Here is an 18406-nt window from a genome sequence, read left to right as displayed (position 1 = left end):
CAATTCAGCAGGCCATTGCTTGTTTAACGGGTATTAAACTCCTCTTGCCTTGAGGTATTTTCCAGACCTACTTAACCTTACTAATAAAATCCACAGGGTTTGGTTTTTCTTGTGCAGTTGGGGCCATAGTGATTCACAACCCTGCCCAGGGGTATCATGCACATGGTAGCACGTGGGAACAGTGCCTCTAAATTGTGCAGTGTATGCTGCTGCTCTAAGTTTTGTTTCTTAGAAATAATTCATTCTGGGCCGGGCGTGGTGGCTAAGGTCTATAATCCCAGCACTTTGGGAGGCCGAGGTGGGTGGATCACGAGGTCAAGAGATCGAGACCATCCTGGTCAACATGGTGAAACCCCGTCTCCACTAAAAATGCAAAAAATTAGCTGGGCATGATGGCACGTGCCTGTAATCCCAGCTACTCAGGAGGCTGAGGCAGGAGAATTGCCTGAACCCAGGAGGCGGAGGTTGCAGTGAGCCGAGATCGCACCATTGCCCTCCAGCCTGGGTAACAAGAGCGAAACTCCGTCTCAAAAAAAAGAAATAATTCATTCTATGAATTTTGCCCATAACTAAATTAATGCCTCGACTATGGTTTCTTTCATCTGTGCAGAAATAACTGGGCTAAAAGTAAACTAACAAAATTATACCTCTCTGAAGACTCTCGAAGTCTTGGCATATGTATTTCCTGATATTAGTATACTGGAGTGCTTCAAAATTTAGTGTATCTAAAGGAAAGGAAAGCTTGTCTCATTAGTTTCCAACATTTGTCACACATTCATGCAGTTGGCTCTTCTCCAAAGAGGAGTATTACTGGGCAATTCATACAACTTAATTATAATGGACTCCCTTCCCCTCCTGTTGTCATAATCTCTGTGACCAGGATATGGAACAATAATGTTGTAATATCTTGTAGAAGATGATATAAAGAAACAAGAAGGGGAAATACAGGCATATAATCTCAAGGGTGTAGAGCTTTGTCTTCTGCACACACATGTGCAATACATAATTCACAGCTGAATTACTAAAATGATAGTTTTCAGAGGGATTTGGAAAGAACTTCAAATTCAGTGAAATCTGAGCTATGTCATAAAAATTTGTTTATAAATTTTTCAAACATCTGCTATTCCTGCAGAATAATGATCTTAAGAAATTTTGTTATGCAGTAAGTTTTGTACAGAAGAAACTACTTAATGGCATATTGTAGGTGAACAATTTTTCTCTAGGCTTTTTACCTTTTTGATTAAGGTAGAATTTTAGATGAAATTCAATATGGCTATTACTGAGTGGTTTATGAAACCCAAATACTCATGGGGAAAATTAAGAATTTTAATAATTGTAAAAGAAGAAATTCATTTAAATCAGCTCTTGGTTTATCTGTTTAAATTGAACACATTTATTAAACCATTATTGTACAATTTTGAACTTTCTTCTACTCTTATATAAACAAATCTCCTCTGGATTTCTTTTTTCATTTAAAAAAAATTTTGCTCTCCTTTGACAAGATAAATCCAGTATGTGGACTAGAGACTGAATTATTTCACTTTATTTCTACTGAAGGAAAGGCAATTAGTTAATTGTGGGGTTAAGTTGACCTAACTTTATTCCTTGAACATTTGAGAAAAGAATACCCTTCCCTGCTACTTTTTTGCTATTTCTGGATATTCTGAGCAATCCTGGTGACTCATAACCAACCATTTTCATGGCTGGCTTTGTGTAACTGAGGGAACACATCCTTCTGGGTGAGAAGTGAGCCTTGCTTAACTCAGTGTCCCTGACACATTTCCATGGAAGAAGGACCATGACTAGTACAGCAGAATCCTAAAGCAGACAGCTGAAAGCAGCAGACATCTGTGAAGTTGTGTTTCATCCCCATGCCATTTTTTATTCGACTTCCTAAGAGGTGGCTTAGTGATTGTAAAGTAATGGTTTCTCTTCCATTTCTTTCCTTTCACCTCAGTAAATTGATGTTCCAGAGAGATCTTTTAGCTTTGTTTTGTGGATGTATGTGCCCTAGACAAATAAATGCCCGCAGATTCTATAATTATCTAGTTTGAGAAATACAGTGTTAGTGGATTCAAGCCCTCCTGTTTGTACCTTTTAGGGCTGTTAGGCTTTAGATCAGTTTGGGTCTATATTTGTCCAGGTAAATTTCATATATTATTATCTCTTAAATTATCTGAAATCTGATGGGACAAATGATTCCGGAGCTTGCTTCTGTCTCAGTTCCATTCTATCTCTTTCCATCACTTGACCACAACTTGGGCTTCTGTTTGTGAACCATTCAGTTTGTCCTTAATCTTTCCAATTTGATTTTTCTGAAATGTTTCTGTAAATGTCTTTAGTTCTTTTCTGTTCACTAACTCTATCGAGCTTTTCATTGTTGTGGCTGGGTTTCCGCCTCTCTCCACATCCCAGCATTTCCTCTGTTGACGGTGAATCATTTTATCGGGCAGTTTGGGTTAGGTTACGTCACGGTCGCAATATCCCAGTGGCTTTCAACCACAGAGGTTGGTTTCTCACTCATGAAAATGCAGGTGGTGGCTGTGCTTTGTGGTCCTTTCACTCTGGGATCCAGACTGAAGAAACAGTTTCTGTATGGGGAGAGGAAAGAAATGGCAGGAGCATGTGATGGCTCCTGTAGCTTCAGCTTGGAAATAGCACGTGTTACTTCCCCTCACGTTTCACTGGCTAGGTCAAGTCCTACAGCCAGGCTTGATGTTGCTGAGGCAGGAGGTATGATCTTCCTCCACAGACAGGTCTGGTAGGGAGATGCCGCGTAGATTGACAATAATAAAATCTACCAAAGCCGTATTTTTTCCACTTTTTGTATACTCAGAATGTGACACAATGCCCTCACATAATGGATGTTTAGTAGGGGAAAGACCCACTTCTTTTCTTCCAGTATACTTTCTTGGTGGTATTGAGGACTTCATCCTGACTTCTCTGGGTCTTCGTCATCATCTGCTTTTACTCAAGTGTTTATCATCAGGATTTTCTCTTTGTTCTTCTCTTCCTCTCTCTGGAAATAGTTTTCTACTATACTTTACTGTTTGGAACCCCACCATGATTTGCTTTATTTTCTGTAGTTCATGGAAATTTGCCATCACACAAACTTTCTGAGTTTTGATTTAAAACCACATTGAGACACTAGAAAGGGAGTCAATTCTTTAGCACTTTGATTTCTGCTTTGCCATTCTGAATAGAACATTCTGTTTGAAGTTCGTACATGCCAGCAAATGGACTAACCCTAAGCTTTTGTCTGGTAGCAACTGGGTTTATTAAGCTGCAGCGATAGCTTGAGCTTAATTCAAATACAGAATACCTCACCTGAGTGTTGCATAGCTTTCAAGGAAATAATGTCACTATACCTGTACAGTACAAGTGTTATATGGAAAATATCCTAATTCAGAATCCCTTTTGCCATCAGTCATAGTCCTACTTCTCTTCAGTTTCTTTGTATTAATCATTATTTCTAAATGTGATGGGCATTTTGTTTTTGTACCTCAGCACTTTGAATGGCTGTCACAATGCTAAATGTAATCTGCCTTGCAGTGCCATTTTTTTTTTGCTTATATATTTAAGCCACCCCAGTAGATTATAATGAGGAAAGAGGGTCCCCTCACCACTCTTTTGGGTAAATACTAAAAATGTTTAAATTGAACATGACTATTGAAGTTGCTGTCCTGTTATTGAACTTAAGGTGGAGTCCTGCATGCTAGCTGTCTACAATTTTGTTAAATGACTAAGCAATTAAAATGCATGCATATTTTAAATAGACTTTCAGCTGTAGAGTCATAGCAGCTACTCCTGGTGCCCAGCCATATGTCCCTAGTAGCTACTTTCTCTCAGCCCACTAGACTGACTTGCTGGCGTTAACAACTCTTTGCCTGAGGGCTTCTCTGGTTTTTGGATTCCTCTCTGCCCCTATATAGACATATTGGGGAATTAATGTCCCCTGGGAGCAGACCGAGAAATATGGCTGACAAGAGATATTGGGTAAATGCCCCAGCTTCCTTGCCTTTCAGTTAGGGTATATATATATATATGGGGTGTTTTATTGGCACTGTCTTCCAGAGTTCCCTTCTATAGTTCGGCTATCTTCCCTTCTCTGCCTCACTTCTCTACTCTCCTATTGGCAGTTCTTTGATTAATTCCAAATTAAGCTATTTGCAGTCTCATCCCAGTTTCAGAGAGTCTCGGAGTTTCTAAAAAGGTATTTAAACCAAAACAGGCATTAATGTGTCAACATTGATAATTTAACACTTTCTCTCTTTCAGTGCAGTCCAATGAAAATGTAATACAAACTACATAGCTTAGAATTTTCTAGTGGCCACATCCTTTAAAGTGAAAAGGAAGAGATGAAATTTTAATAATGTGGTTTAATTCAATATATCCAAAATATTACCATTTTAACATGTAATCTATATAAAATTAATGAGGTTTTTTTTGGTGCTTCATCTCTAGAATATGTTATATGAAATACACTTATACTATAAATGAAAAATACCCTTACAGTACATCTCAATTGCAAGTATTCAATAGCCATATGTGGCTAGCATCTACCATATTAAATAATGGTGATCACTTCCCTACCATTGTAACCCATGTGTCAAAATCTAGAAATTTGATAGCTCTTGAATTAGAGGCTGTGTAATGAATTGTGTTGTCTATTAGCAAAATCTTGCCTTCTTTTGCTCTTTGAAGTGGAACGAAATTTCTGTAAGCATCTAGACTGATGGACGTTATTGCCTTGTTTAGCCTGTGTCTACATATTTTTTTCTTTTTTTTCAAGAATGAGCTTCTGGCAATAGTAACATTGAGACTTAACACTTCTTACATGTTTTCATGCTAGCTACAGACTAGATATTTAGCATCTGTGCTTGTGTTTTTCAGGCAGAGGGCACCAGACTTCAGCGAGAACTCCGAGGATATTTAGCAGCAATCAAAGGTAATGTGTATGAGTTGTTTATTGCATGTTACTAAGCACTGGTTGTTCGTGGAATTCATGAGTGACAGGATTGAGTGTTAATTACCAAGCCATTTGGCTTCCTGGCAAGATGGATGCTTGAACACAGGTGTTCCATTCCACCCACCCCCAAATTCCCATTGAAATGATAATAAGAATATATAAGGAAAAAATATGTCTGCCCTTATGCTGGAAAGTAGAAATAAATGCCACCCACATGCCAGAGATTTCCAGGAAAATTTCTTAGAGTGAGCTTGAGACCTTGTTTAAGAAAAGCTGCAGCTGGTTTACCTTCTGAGGAAGACCATATTCCAAGAGTGAAGAACTCATAGACTCACACCTAAGCCCTCTCAATGGAAGGGGCAAGACGTGGTGGCAGAGGCAGGGGGAAGATTATCAGCAAACATGGCCCTGGCCTGGCTGTGACTTGTGTGGACTGGCAGCACTTGCAGCCCTACTGACGTGCAATGCACAGGAATGGAGAGGCCTTGGCATGAGTCTCTGGACGCAGCCATGTAAGGCAAGGAAATGAGGCCACTGGAGGAGGGAGAAGAGAGCAGTAGGGAGGTGGGCTCAGCCTGTGTCTGCTACCCGTTGACACACTGCCTGCCCTGGCTCACAGCCAAGTATGCCCACAGATATGATGTATCATAAGGCAGATTTTGTGGGGAAAGAATGGATCATCTGACAAGGAGTATTGGGAAAACTGGCCAAACACTTAGAAAACAGTGAAATTCTCAACCTCACACTTTACTCCCTCCTTCCTAATTTCAGATATAGTAAAGATTTAAATATGTTGTGCTGCATTCTAGTAACTTCCATAGGCATAGCACCAGGTTCAAGAGGCTGAAGAAGGGAACCCAGAGTCAGCAGATGAGACACCGTTGTATTAGTGGAAAACTTACATACAGAGTGGGCCCAGTCATGGCAGGGCTGGCCAGGAGTACCGCACGACCCATTGGCGGCAGGCTGGGAGGAGAACTGCATCCATTTGCAAAAAGCAATGCAATTTCTGTAACATTTTCACTTAGCACCCTCCACCTAACAACCTCCACCTGGCAACCTTTTTTTTAACCCAAAAGACACGGCCTCAATCCCTTTTATGGCCTGATTCCATGGGACTGGCTGGGGGCTCAGATGTTCCTCGTAGACAAGGAATGAGTGTCTGGGTTGGCCACTCCCAGATTCCTTAGCTCAGAACTCTGAACACATATTCAGGTACATCCACCGTACAGGTGCATCTCAGGATGTGCTTCTCACTGTCAGGTGTGCCTGCCATCCATCGATCTGCAAAGAGGTGTGCTTAAGTACTGAATAAACCAAAGTAACTTTAGTCTCTAGGGTTGTGAAGAGGGTCTTTATAAGGGTTACCTCCAAGGCAGAAACCCATAATGATGGAGAGATTTGACCTCGTAACTATTTAAAACTTAATATATTTTTTAAAAACACCCTTTTGACAACATGGTTAATGAAAGTAAATTAAGATATAAAGAGCTCAGCGAGTAAACTAAATGAAGATTATGCGGTTAAATAAAAAATGGGCAGAAAACTCGAAGGGAAAATGAGCCAAAGAACTACAGATGGGTGATAAATGTGAAAAAGCCTTATCCTCAAAAATAATCAAAAAATATTAAGTAGCATCAAAAAGAAGATTTTGTCATTTTTCCTTCAAATGTTCAAATACATTACAAATAAAAGACTGCAGTGTTTAGTATTGGCAAAGCTCTGGGAAGCAGACCACATTCAAGTATTGCTGGGAGGATAGCTTTTCTGGAGAGCATTTGGGAAAAGGTATTTATTTATCTGTTTATTATGCTTTTTAACATACCAGTTTCATCCTAAGAATTTATTGTCACAGTTTCAATGTGGATGTGTAAAATTGATTACAAACATGTTATTAAATATTAAAATAAAAATATCAATAATTAAAAATTGGCCAAAATAATAAAAATTAACAAAATTTATTTTTAAACTAAAATATATTTACGAATTTTATAGGCCAGGCATATCATTTCAATTCTCATGATAGCTCTACAAGGAAGGTAGTTTTATTATCTTCATTTTATAGATAAGAACAATGAGTGATAGCTGGGCACAGTGGCTGAAACACCCTTTAATCCCAGCACTTTGGGAAGCCAAGGTGGGTACAGCACTTTAGGCCAGGAGTTCAAGACCAGCCTGGGCAACATGGAGAAATCATATCTCTACTGAAAATGCAAAGTTAGTCAGGCATGGTTGCACATGCCTGTAGTCCCAGCTACTCGGGAGGCTGAGGCAGGAGCTGCTTGAACCCGGGAGGTGCAGGTTGCAGTGAGCCGAGATCACACCACTGCACTCCAGCCTGGGTGACAGAGCGAGACCCTGTCTCACAAAAGAAAAGAAAAAGTGAGCTTTTTAAACAGTTTAAATAGCTCATCCAAGGTCACATGCCAAGGAAGCAACAGCGCCAGATTGCATTTTTTTTTTTCTGTGTTTCTCCAAAGCCCTGACTTTTATCTACTGTCTTTTACTGCCTTTGAACTACATGACCAGTGGTAAGGCATTGGTTTCACAGGGCAGAGTTCATATATACAATGGAATAATGGCAACCTACTACTATTACTTTTTAATGAGCACTTACTAAGTGCTAGAGTCTGTGCTAAGCATTTTAGACATATTTCCTGTTTCTAGCTTCTCAACACAGCTATATCAATGCCATTGACTTGATTTTACATTTGCAAAGAAGTAAGCCTCGGAGAATTTAACTTCCACAGTTTGATGGAATTACTCCCAAATCAACCTTAAGTATTTGTAACAGTTCAGTCAGAAAATAGAAGCCACTCAAGGTATTTCTTTTATTATTGATTTAGGATTGGAACACAGAAGTTATATATTATTTCAAGCACAGCACATTTTCTGGGTTAGTTGATTTTTTTGAAAATGTGGACAAATTTGTTGAATGAAAGAGTGAATTCTCTTTCCCAAGTCTATACAATTTGGTCTGTGCTGCCTCTTTTGTGTGGAGCCTGCTGCTCATAAAGACTGGCATAATTCTTTTCCTTAATGTGATCTAGAAGAATTTCCTGAGAGTGAGGATTGAGCGCCAGAGAAAAGCTGGATAGAGCATAACCCTTTCTGGCAGACTGTGCCTGAACTCCAGTGCTAGTGGTCACAGCTCCGTATGAAGGAGAAAGGAGTTTGATCAGCTTTTCCTCATCTTGGGTTTGTTAACATTAGCTAATTGACTGATGTTAACAAGCAGATCTGTTTAAAATTACTTTGTCCACAGCTGATTGGAATTAATACCCAAACAGGCCACTACTGAGTTTCTCAGAGCCCTTAACATGCTAGAGTCGACTCCAGAAGTCCTGTGGGGCAGGCAGGAATTCCGAGTTATTTGACTGTAGGACCTTCTCTCTTCTCGAAGCTTCATGAAGAATGAATAGTGTTCCTGAGAACATATTTTGGATTTTGGGACCAAACTTGAAAACAAGGTATATGTTTGTGTTAATCCATTCTCACACTGCTTGTAGTCATACCCCAGCCTGGGTAATTTATAAAGAAAAAGAGGATTAATGGACTCAGTTCCACATGGCTGGAGAGGCCTCCCAATCATGGCAAAAGGTAAAGGAGGAGCAAAAGCATGTCTTGCATGGTGGCTCAAGAAAGCCTATGCAGGGGGAACTGCCCTTTATCAAACCATCAGCTGTAATGAGACTCATTTACTGCCATGAGAACAGCCGGGAGAAACCTGCCCCCATGGTCAGTTACCTCCCACCAGTTCCCTCCCACAACACATGGGGATGATTACAATTTGAGATGGGATTTGGATAAAGACACAGAGCCAAACCATGTCAATGCCTTAAGTAGATAATAATTTACATTTTCAAAGGCTTTCATGGGCAATTTTTCTTGTTTTCACAAGGAGAGCTCTGGCTAACTAATCCTGCTGTAATGCTGGTAGCATTAGGGCAGCATGACAGAGTGATATCTGGCCCTGGAGAGTCGTGGGTCCTGGGGCAATTGTGGGAAAATCATTGAGTCTCTTAGTTGCTTTGGTTTCCTCATCTATTAAGTGCTCCAGTTCTCTCAGGAGGCCCCAAAAGCCCCAAAACTGGGATTCTGTGAAGTTGGGTTAAGTGAATTCTAGTTGGCTTATTATGACTGATCTCTGGGTAGCTTCTCTTCTGTGGGTCTCTATGATTTCTGCTGATGCTTAGGCTTCGTGAGGCAGATCTTATGTTTGCATTTATTTTGGCAGCAAACACCTCTGGAACTCCATTTGTGTGCCGGGCACTGTTCTAGGAGAGGGAGATGCAGAGATGAGTAAGAAAAGGAACTCACAGCAGAGATGGGAAGACAATTAAACAACAAAGCCAGATAGGTATAGTAATATGTATTATAATAGATGATTTCGCTCAGTGCCATCATATCAGAGGACAGACTCCCACCTTAGGAGGAGCAAGAGACTGGGGCAGGAATGGTTCTTCCAAGGAACTTATACTTGAATGGACCCAAGAAATGGGGTCATACCTGGCCATTAAGTGATTATGTTTGCTACAGAGAGGGAGATTTTAGAGGGACATTGCAGGTTGAAGAAACAGCTGGACCAGGAGGTAGAAGGAAGCATAGGTTCTTCAGGTAACAGAGCAGTGAGACACAAGCAGAAAACTGAGCTGGATGAAACATGGAAAGATAAGCAACATTCGTATAAAGAAGTACGCTATGTATCATATCACACGGGAATTTTATTCTATCAATAGAGAAGCGAGTTACTGTTATCGTTATTGTAGGCAAGGGAAAAAGTCCCATGGTCTGATTAGCATTTTAGAAAAATAGCTATTGCAATTGTGTAGAATTCAGGCTAGAAGAAGTGAAACTGAATGGAAATTTAGCAGAAGTCTAGTCCAGTAGTTCAATTGCCGAGACCAGCTTGGTCATAGAAACCCCAACCAAGGTGGCACTGAAGGAATTAACAGACAGAAAGAACAGCAAAGTGGGACTTCAGGGAGCTACTAGCCTTCCGAACTGAGATCCTTAAGCAGACTCTGACTCACGTATTGATTCTCTCTGAACAGGTGATTATTATCAACAGGCAGGTATTCTGTGTTTTATCATAGAACCAAGATAAACTAGGCAGGCAGCTGGTGTCTGCTTACCACGGATCAAAGACAAACCAAAAAGCATTCTTCACGAGGGAGCCACAGGGGCAGGGTCACACATCCCATGCTTAAAGAGCTAGTTTAACTGGTGCATGATATACATATACTGTTTACTACTTTGGAATGCTACAAGCAGTTTTCCACCTGTGGGGCTGGCTCGGTGTTCCTCACTGTCATTCTCAGTAAATAATATAATTCGTCACACACACCAGGATATTTTCCCAGCATTCAATAATAATGTTAGCTAACATTTAAGCACTTCTGTGCCGGGCACTGAAATCGGTATTTTGCATGCTTCAGTTTATGCCATTTTCCCTACAAACTTGTGGCATGTATATTCATTGGTATTTTACACCTTGGAAAACTGAGGTTATTGATGATTAATAATTTGCCTATTCATTGCAAAGAATAGTCTTAATTATTTTGTTATGTTGCCTTCAAAAACATTTTGTATTGTGGTAGCTGACATTTGGGCATTTGCTTGTGCCAGCCACTTTGCTAAATCGTGTTACGTGGATTATGTTATCTAATCTAAATCAGATGTGATGAGTACCTAATCAAGGGAAGGGCAGTGGGCAGGAAATGAAGGGGCCGGATTTGAGATTCAGGCAGAATTGGTGTGTCTTGATGACTCGGCTTTGGGAGGGTGAATCTGGGATGACTTCTAGTTTTCGAACTGGGGTAACTCAGTTGGCATTCATGACAACTGGGAAAAGGAGTAGAAGGAGGTTCGGACAGGAAAATTAAAAGTTTGTTTTTGACATGTGAACTTTGAGGTGTTAGGAAGACATCCAGGTGGAGATGTCCAGTAGGAATTTACAACTGGGAGGCATGCAGGTTCTGCAGAGGCCAGACACAGGGATGATGAACATGCCAGATCTTTCTCTAAATGGAACATGGTGCAGGTGGTGTCATTAATAGTTCTTCAGGCCAGGTGTGGTGGCTCATGCCTGTAATCCCAGCACTTTGGAAGGCGGAAGTGGGCAGATCACCTGAAGTCAGGAATTCGAAACTGAGGCGGGTGGATCACCTGAGGTCAAGAGTTTGAAACCAGCCTGGTCAACATGGTGGAAACTGTTTCTACTAAGAATACAAAAAATTAGCCAGGCCTGGTGATGTGCGCCTGTAATCCCAGCTACTTGGGAGGCTGAGGCGGGAGAATCCCTTGAACCCAGCAGGCAGAGGTTGCAGTGAGTTGAGATCATGCCATCACACTCAGTTTGGGCAACGAGAGTGAAACTTCATCTCAAAAGAACAAAATAGTTCTTCATTTACGTATCTTATGTGGGGGTATGACTAAGGGGTAAGCGTGACTGCTCGAGCTACCTTACCAACCGCCGATTTTATTCTGACTCTTGTTCCCATCCTTGCTCTTCTTGAGAATCTAGGGAAAAGATTCCCACTCTTGCTTTCCTTTGAGGCAGCTGCTGTCTTTTTATACGACTCTCTTTTAAGCAATGGGACAAAGCTACTAGATACTTGAAGTATTTTAGATGTCCTTTTAATGGTCTATCTCTGCTGCTGGTTATTGTCGTAATTTATTTTAACTGATGTTCTTTTTAACGAAAACACAGACCCTCAGGCTACGTAAGCAAGGAGTACTTACAAAGTAGTGCAATGTAAGCAATGCGTGTTAAAGGATAAAAATAGAAGCTTACATATTTGGCTGCAAATGAGAACAGACGTTATATGAAGTGTCTTGGAGAAGGTCCAAAATTTTGAAGAGAGGGAAGTGGTTCCCATCCAGTAGTAAAATAATAATTCTTCTACATATGATGCTGGGCAATTGTCTTATAGTTTTAGAAATCACTAATCTTTTCAGAAAATTTTGGATATTGTACATCATTCAATGTCAGAGGTAACATTTAGCATCTATTCTGCTTTAATGTTGCCAAAGTACTCTGAAGGAAACTTGTAGTTTAGCTTTTTTTCCCTTATCACACTCAGAGTAATCTCTAAATTCCTAAAAGCTCTGCCAGTCTGGAGCCTAGCTCCAGATTTAGAGCCTCTCACCTGTGTATCCATCAAAGTGCATCTTACGGAGTAGATGTTCTGAAAACAATTTCCGTGTAAGAATGGTTTCTGTCCAGATGATTCATCACCGCTTATCCACCCTGTAATTAGTAGTTACTTTTGCCTTCTAATAGACATATTTACTGCAACATTGTGCTTTTCGTCTCGATGATTAAAGTCTTATATAATTTTAACATTCACGACTTTATTTTTCATCACAAGGGTTGTTTGTCCTACAGTACTGTCATTTCTTTTTCTCCCCTTAAGACATTGTTAAAAACCTATCTGCACAGCTATGTATAATTTCCATCAGAATTAAGACAAAGATTTAAAGAAAATGCCAGAAGTCTTTTGGTATCTGGATTATAGATGGGGGTTCACCAGTGATTAACACTTGTTATGAATTTGAGGGGTATATTTCTTGATATAGATTTGCTTGTACTTGGGTGGAGGTGAATTTGGACACTTGGGATAATGTAGCTTCCACCTCAGTGTTGACCACATCGAGAGAGAACGCATTCCCCCTTGCTTGGATTCAGAGTGCTAGGGGTCGGATTCAGGTTCTGTCTTCTATTTGCTGCCTTTTCACCTGGATGAGTCTGTTTCATCAGAGTCCCTAGAGTCTTGAGTCATACTGTTGATTTCCTGCCCTAGACTCTGCTAGGGCTTCATCTGATGGTGGCCGAGTTGCTTCAGCTGCTGTGGGCAGGACACCTCATTGTCAAGGCTTCCTTGAATATGCCGGATGATGCTCTGAGGGGAGGGAGATGTTCTTTGTCTAAAGAGAGGACAAGTGCTATGAAATACCAAATTACAAATAGACTTTTATACATACTCTTCAGGGATATACTTCTCTCATTTCTTTAAGGATATATTTCTGTCATTTCAGACATCTTTTATTTTGTCCTTTGCCCTCACAGTTGAACCCGGAATTAACTACTTCCAATCCAGCAAGAATGTTGAGTTTTCAGTTTAACAAATGATTTTCACCTTAGGATTCACTGACCTTAAGTTTACAGGATGTGTTTTTTCATTTATGACAGTGCTCTCATTTTCCTCTCCTCTCCCTGTTCCCAACCCCCTTCTATCCCCGCTAGTGACAAAGGCAAAGACATCAATGTGGCCAGGTCCCATCTTCTGGCTGTTAGGGAGAGTCTGCTGCCAGAGGCGTGTCTCCAAGTCCGCAGTTCTTCATGGCCCCTTATTCTTCTCTCAGCCATGAGCTGTCTTGGTGGCTTTTCAGGACATACACTAACCTTTGTGCCGGTGGTCCTTGAGGAAGACTAAAAAGGACTGGGTAATACTTTATGGTACCCATGTTGGGCTCAGAAGCATGTATCTTTCCTGATATTAATAACCATGGTTTTGTAACATATCAAATATATCCCTAATGAAAATTCAGACCCAAAGGCTTATGAACCTAAGGTTTCTAAGAGTTTTGATTTAAAACTGCATTCATAGTTTTTAATACTGTAGCAGATCTTCAGATAACATTGTTTCTTTCAGCATCATGTTGTTACAATATTGATGAGAAAAAAAAGTTCTCAGCCAGGACCACTGTCCCTGTGGAATTTACACACTGGGTTTTCTCTTGGTACTTAGACTTTCTCCCACATCCCAAAGATGTACAAGCGAGGTTCACTGGCATGGCAGTGAGTGTGGGCGTGTGACTGCACCCCGCAATTGTATGCGTTTTGTCCAGGGCTAGTGCCCATCTTGTGGTCTGAGCCTCTGGGAGAGGATCTGGTCACCCATGACCCTAAACTGGAGTAAGTAAATGATTATCTTATTTGTTTTTATTAATCTTTCTTAAATGTATATACTGCTCACATTTATTTTAGTGTTCAATATTAGAAGTGTTTTGACCTTCAGTTAGAAGTTTTGTGATGTGTCTGTGATGAAAAATACGTCCTGGGAAATTAACCTTTGTTTGTATGAATTAGCCTTGGGTAAAATTGGTTTCATTATTCATCATTATCAATTTAAGTCACACTTTGCGAGAACCTATGACATTAGGTAAGGACTCATATACTGGAAGATGACAAACTTTTTTTCTTTGTTCTTTGTAAAAATTTTAGGCCACTTAAAACTTAACCATTTAACCACTTTAAACATGTTTACCATTTGAGGCCACTTAACTGCTTTCAACTTTTATGTCCTATAATCCTGTCAATTTTTACTTCTAGCCCCTTCTAAAAATGCTTTATTTCTTGTATTTAAATTCATTAGGACTAACTTAATTTTAGAACTCTACAGTTTTATAGAACAGTGTTCTTAGCATCCAATACCACTTGGCAAGTGATAGCATACATAATAGGACACTTTATGATTATTGTAATTTTCAGAGTAAGATACTTACTGATTTTTCCCAAGAACCCATATCTATCATTGCCATGTGAATAATAGAAAATGTGCAATGTGATAAGTCTTAGAGACCCCCCAGGGAAGATACAACAGCAAATACAAGCAGCAGTTGCGCCTTTATAATTTTTCCTTAAATGTCTAGCAAGTACTCAATATTTTATTCTCACTTAAAAAAGTGGAGGAAGGGAGAAGAGACTCCTCACCCATTTCTGTGTAACAGGAGTTGTTTCTCTCCAACACTAGGCATGCAAGAGGCCTCCATGAAGCTCACGGAGTCGCTGCATGAAGTCTATGAGCCAGATTGGTATGGGCGGGAAGATGTGAAAATGGTTGGCGAGGTAAGAGCTGGGGTGGCTCCCAGGAGGCTCCCATGAGCCTTGCTCAGTCCACCTGTCCCCTGACTTGCTCTTCCCACTTCACGGTCTTAATCATGAAGTGAGACAGTGAACCAGAAGGCACTGTGCAGTTCTGCTGCCAGATGATTCCAAAGTGAAGATGGGTCAGCTGTGGTAGCTCACGCCTATAATTCCAGCACTTTGGTAGGCTGAGCTGGGCAGATCACCTGCGGTCAGGAGTTCAAGACCAGCCTGGCCAACATGGTGAAACCTCGTCTCCACTAAAAATCAAAAAAATTAGCTGGGCATGGTGGTGTATGCGTGTTATCCCAGCTACTCAGGAGGCTGAGGCAGGAGAATCGCTTGAACCCAGGAACAGAGGTAGCACTGAGCCAAGATCTGGTGAGCTACTGCACTCCAGCCTGGGCAACAGAGCAAGACCCCATTTCAAAGAAAAAGAAAAGTTAAGATGATCATAAAACCACTTGGGTAGATCACTGTTTACAAGTCCTTTTTGCAAAATAACAATATCATTTTTCTGTCTTCACTACAAGTCTTAACAGCCCATTTCTAGCAGACCTGGATCACAGTGTGATTTGTGTCCTAATTTTGCCCCTTCATCACAGTCCCCCTATTGACTATCCCTCCCCAAATGGATGGACAGGAGTTCAGAAGAGCATCCATTCCACTTTAACACCAGCTAGTCCAATCATAGATCTCCACATCCTGAAGACAAGCACAAAGTCAGACTGTAAAAAGGAATTCAGCTTCAGGAAGGCTTTGGCCCGAGACATGTCTTAACACCTGAGATCAGGCTTCTGGCTGGGGGCTGTCTGGCTAATGGGAAGTGAGTAAGCAGGTTTTGCTTTGTGGAAAGCAGAATGGACCAGAGACTGAGTAGCTCTGTGTGACGTTGGACCAGTTCTTTAAACTTCTTGGGCTGGTAGTTGCTTCAGCTACAAACTGAGAAAATAATTGTACCTACTGATAAGACATCAATTGCCTTCGAGTACATGTCCTTTACCTACTCAGTGTTTGGTATATGTTATGATTACTGATGTGAGACAGTTGTCAGTCACAGATTGTCTCACATCGAAGTTCTTTGTTAAAGAGCAGTTGTTTGTCGTGTCCTCTACTCCAGGTGAGTTATTGCAGCTCTTGAGGCACAGACAACCTCAACTCGGTGTAGCAGCCAGAGCTTAGGGGAAGGTCTGATAGGTGATGCACTGAGCGTCTGTACAGCCTTGGAGAACATGCGGTTAACAGTGGCATCCTAGGCTGCTCAGCGGCCATTCTGACATCCTGACATGGAGCTTTGTAATCTTCTTATAACTGAGATAATAACAGAGATTTATTTATGAGGAAAGTGCTTGTTGGCTCTTTTAGATCTTTCAAAAACTTGCGGGATGCAGATTTGGCTAAACCAGATTGCACACATTATTTTTAGATACAATTATTAAGTAATTGCATCTTCTCATATTGCTTCAAAAAACACAGTTATTTCAACATCATGTCGCTAAATACTTTGTCAATTTCTAAGAAGTAATATAACTAAAAATTGATGGCCAAAAAAAGAATTTTTAAGGGAAAAATAGAAACTTGTGTTAATAACTTTCCAGAACACCACATTACATTCTATGTATGGCAAAGACCACTATTGGCATTTTTTTTTAAGGAAATGGCTGTTCTCCTACCTTGGTTCTTGCAGCTGCCAGGATTTTTGGTATACTCAGTTGCAGATGTAAGCATTGGCTCTTGTGATGATGAAAAAACTGAATACTGCATGTTCAGAGGGTCTACTCACATCAGCAGCTGAGCTGTTTTAAACAGTGGATTTAAATGTTTTGGTTTACATACAATTCTTGAATTGAGATTTGTAACAATTAGGATTACTTTTCGAAGTGTGATAAAGAAACAAAATCAAATTTAGGAAGAGGTGTGTGTGCGTGTGTGTGTGTGAACAAGATACAAACAAGATAAAAACTTATTTCTCACGTAGAAGAATTTAAAGGTCAGCAGCCCAGACGTTGCATATTGACCCTATAGTATTAGGGGACCACGTTTGCCATTTTTAACCTGCCTTCAACATCAGGATGATCAGCTCTCATTTCTGTATGCCAGTTAGAAAGAAGGGTGAAATGTGGAAGACAGCCCACTCCCTCTTTTTCGGGACATTTCCTGAAAGTACATCCCATTGTCTACAACACAGCCACATGACCACGCCTGGTTGCAAAGAAATCTGAGAAGTGGAGTTTTTTATGTTAGGTGGTCAAGAGCCTAGCTAAAGTGGGAGGTTCAGTTAGTAGGAAGGAAGAAAGGGTAGAGATTGGGTGACAAACAGCAGACTCTGTCAAGAGACCCAAAATGTGCTACAGAGAGAAATGTGAAGATCATTCTTGAGTACCTGCTATTTGCCTGAAATTCTGTGAAGCATTTTACATTGCCAACTCATTGGGAGGTCAGTTCCCCAAAGTCATACAGCTGGGATAAAAAGTCCTCTGGTGAGGGAGCCTGGTGTGATAGTCATATCATGGGCTTTGAGTTCAAGGAGACAGATCTGAGTTGAAACCTGTGTCTGTCATTTATCAACCATATAACCTTGGCCAAGTTATATGACATCCTCTGGGCTTCATTGTCCTCTTCTGTATAGGGGAAATAACAAAGTCTGTTCTTATAAAACAACTGTGAGTATGCCTTAACATAGTGATAGCAGTAATACTATTTGTAATAATAACAATAATACCTAATATTCATTGTATGTTTACCATAATTGATACTCCATAAATGGTAAGACCCTCCCCAATATGACTGTAACTTTTCTGTTTTCCCTATGGAGGCAACATATCAGAAATGATTTGTTTTAGTGCGAGGTGGTTTCTAATTTCATGGAGTGCTTCAGAAGCAAGTTGTCTTAGTGGAATTATTCTCAGTCTCTTGGCCCCAAAGTCCATCTATAGGGATATGGGGATCTTTTGAAGTTTCTGCATTCTTTAGTAATTTAGAATCAGAAATACAATTTTAATGAGCTGAGCTCTTAGCTAGCCTGGTTTAACTAGAACCAGTGGCCAAATTGCCTTAAAATTGTACTGCATTATTAAATGATCCTCATTTTTTCCCTAGCATCTCATATCTGAAAACGTATTACTTGTCTGAAAAGTTTGGTGAAAGGTATCCAATTAAAATAATTCAGCAGTGGTCTCTTTATTTCTTTTTTTCTTTTAGAAATGTGATGTGCTGTGGGAAGATTTCCATCAAAAACTTGTAGATGGGTCCTTGCTAACACTGGATACGTATCTGGGCCAATTTCCTGACATAAAGGTATTTTGCTCTGTGTCTATAAAGGGAAGAATTGAGTGGCCTCATGTAGTTATTGAAACACAGGCAAGGGAAGGATTATTAAAAGTCCTCAAACTGACATCAAAGATAGTTGGTAACTTTTCATTTATTTAAGCATGGAATTTTTGTATTGTTCCTATCACTTAAAGAAATGTCCTTACAGAAATCACATTTCCTTTTTAGTGAACTGCTTCAGCTTTTATTTTTCCACAGAAGTCTTTTTAAACCTATAGATATAAAATCGTAAACCA

At 40.3% G+C, this 18406-nt stretch overlaps 1 protein-coding gene across 4 annotated transcripts in view; it reads left to right on the top strand.

Moving 5' to 3' along the window:
- The window catches only part of AMPH (amphiphysin), a 234236-nt gene that overhangs the window by 118227 nt on the left and 97603 nt on the right, over nucleotides 1-18406 (top strand). For all 4 annotated transcript variants that reach the window (XM_002751342.7, XM_035253205.3, XM_035253206.3 and 1 more), the window contains 3 exons: nucleotides 4894-4948; nucleotides 14728-14822; nucleotides 18042-18137. In XM_002751342.7, coding sequence (XP_002751388.3) covers nucleotides 4894-4948; nucleotides 14728-14822; nucleotides 18042-18137 — 246 coding nt within the window. The remainder of the gene's footprint in view (nucleotides 1-4893; nucleotides 4949-14727; nucleotides 14823-18041; nucleotides 18138-18406) is intronic.

The sequence above is a fragment of the Callithrix jacchus genome, chromosome 11 (genome assembly GCF_049354715.1).
Source record: "Callithrix jacchus isolate 240 chromosome 11, calJac240_pri, whole genome shotgun sequence".
Lineage (NCBI taxonomy): Eukaryota > Metazoa > Chordata > Mammalia > Primates > Cebidae > Callithrix > Callithrix jacchus.
Note: the sequence above shows the minus strand (reverse complement) of the source record. Positions and strands in the feature narration are given on the sequence as shown.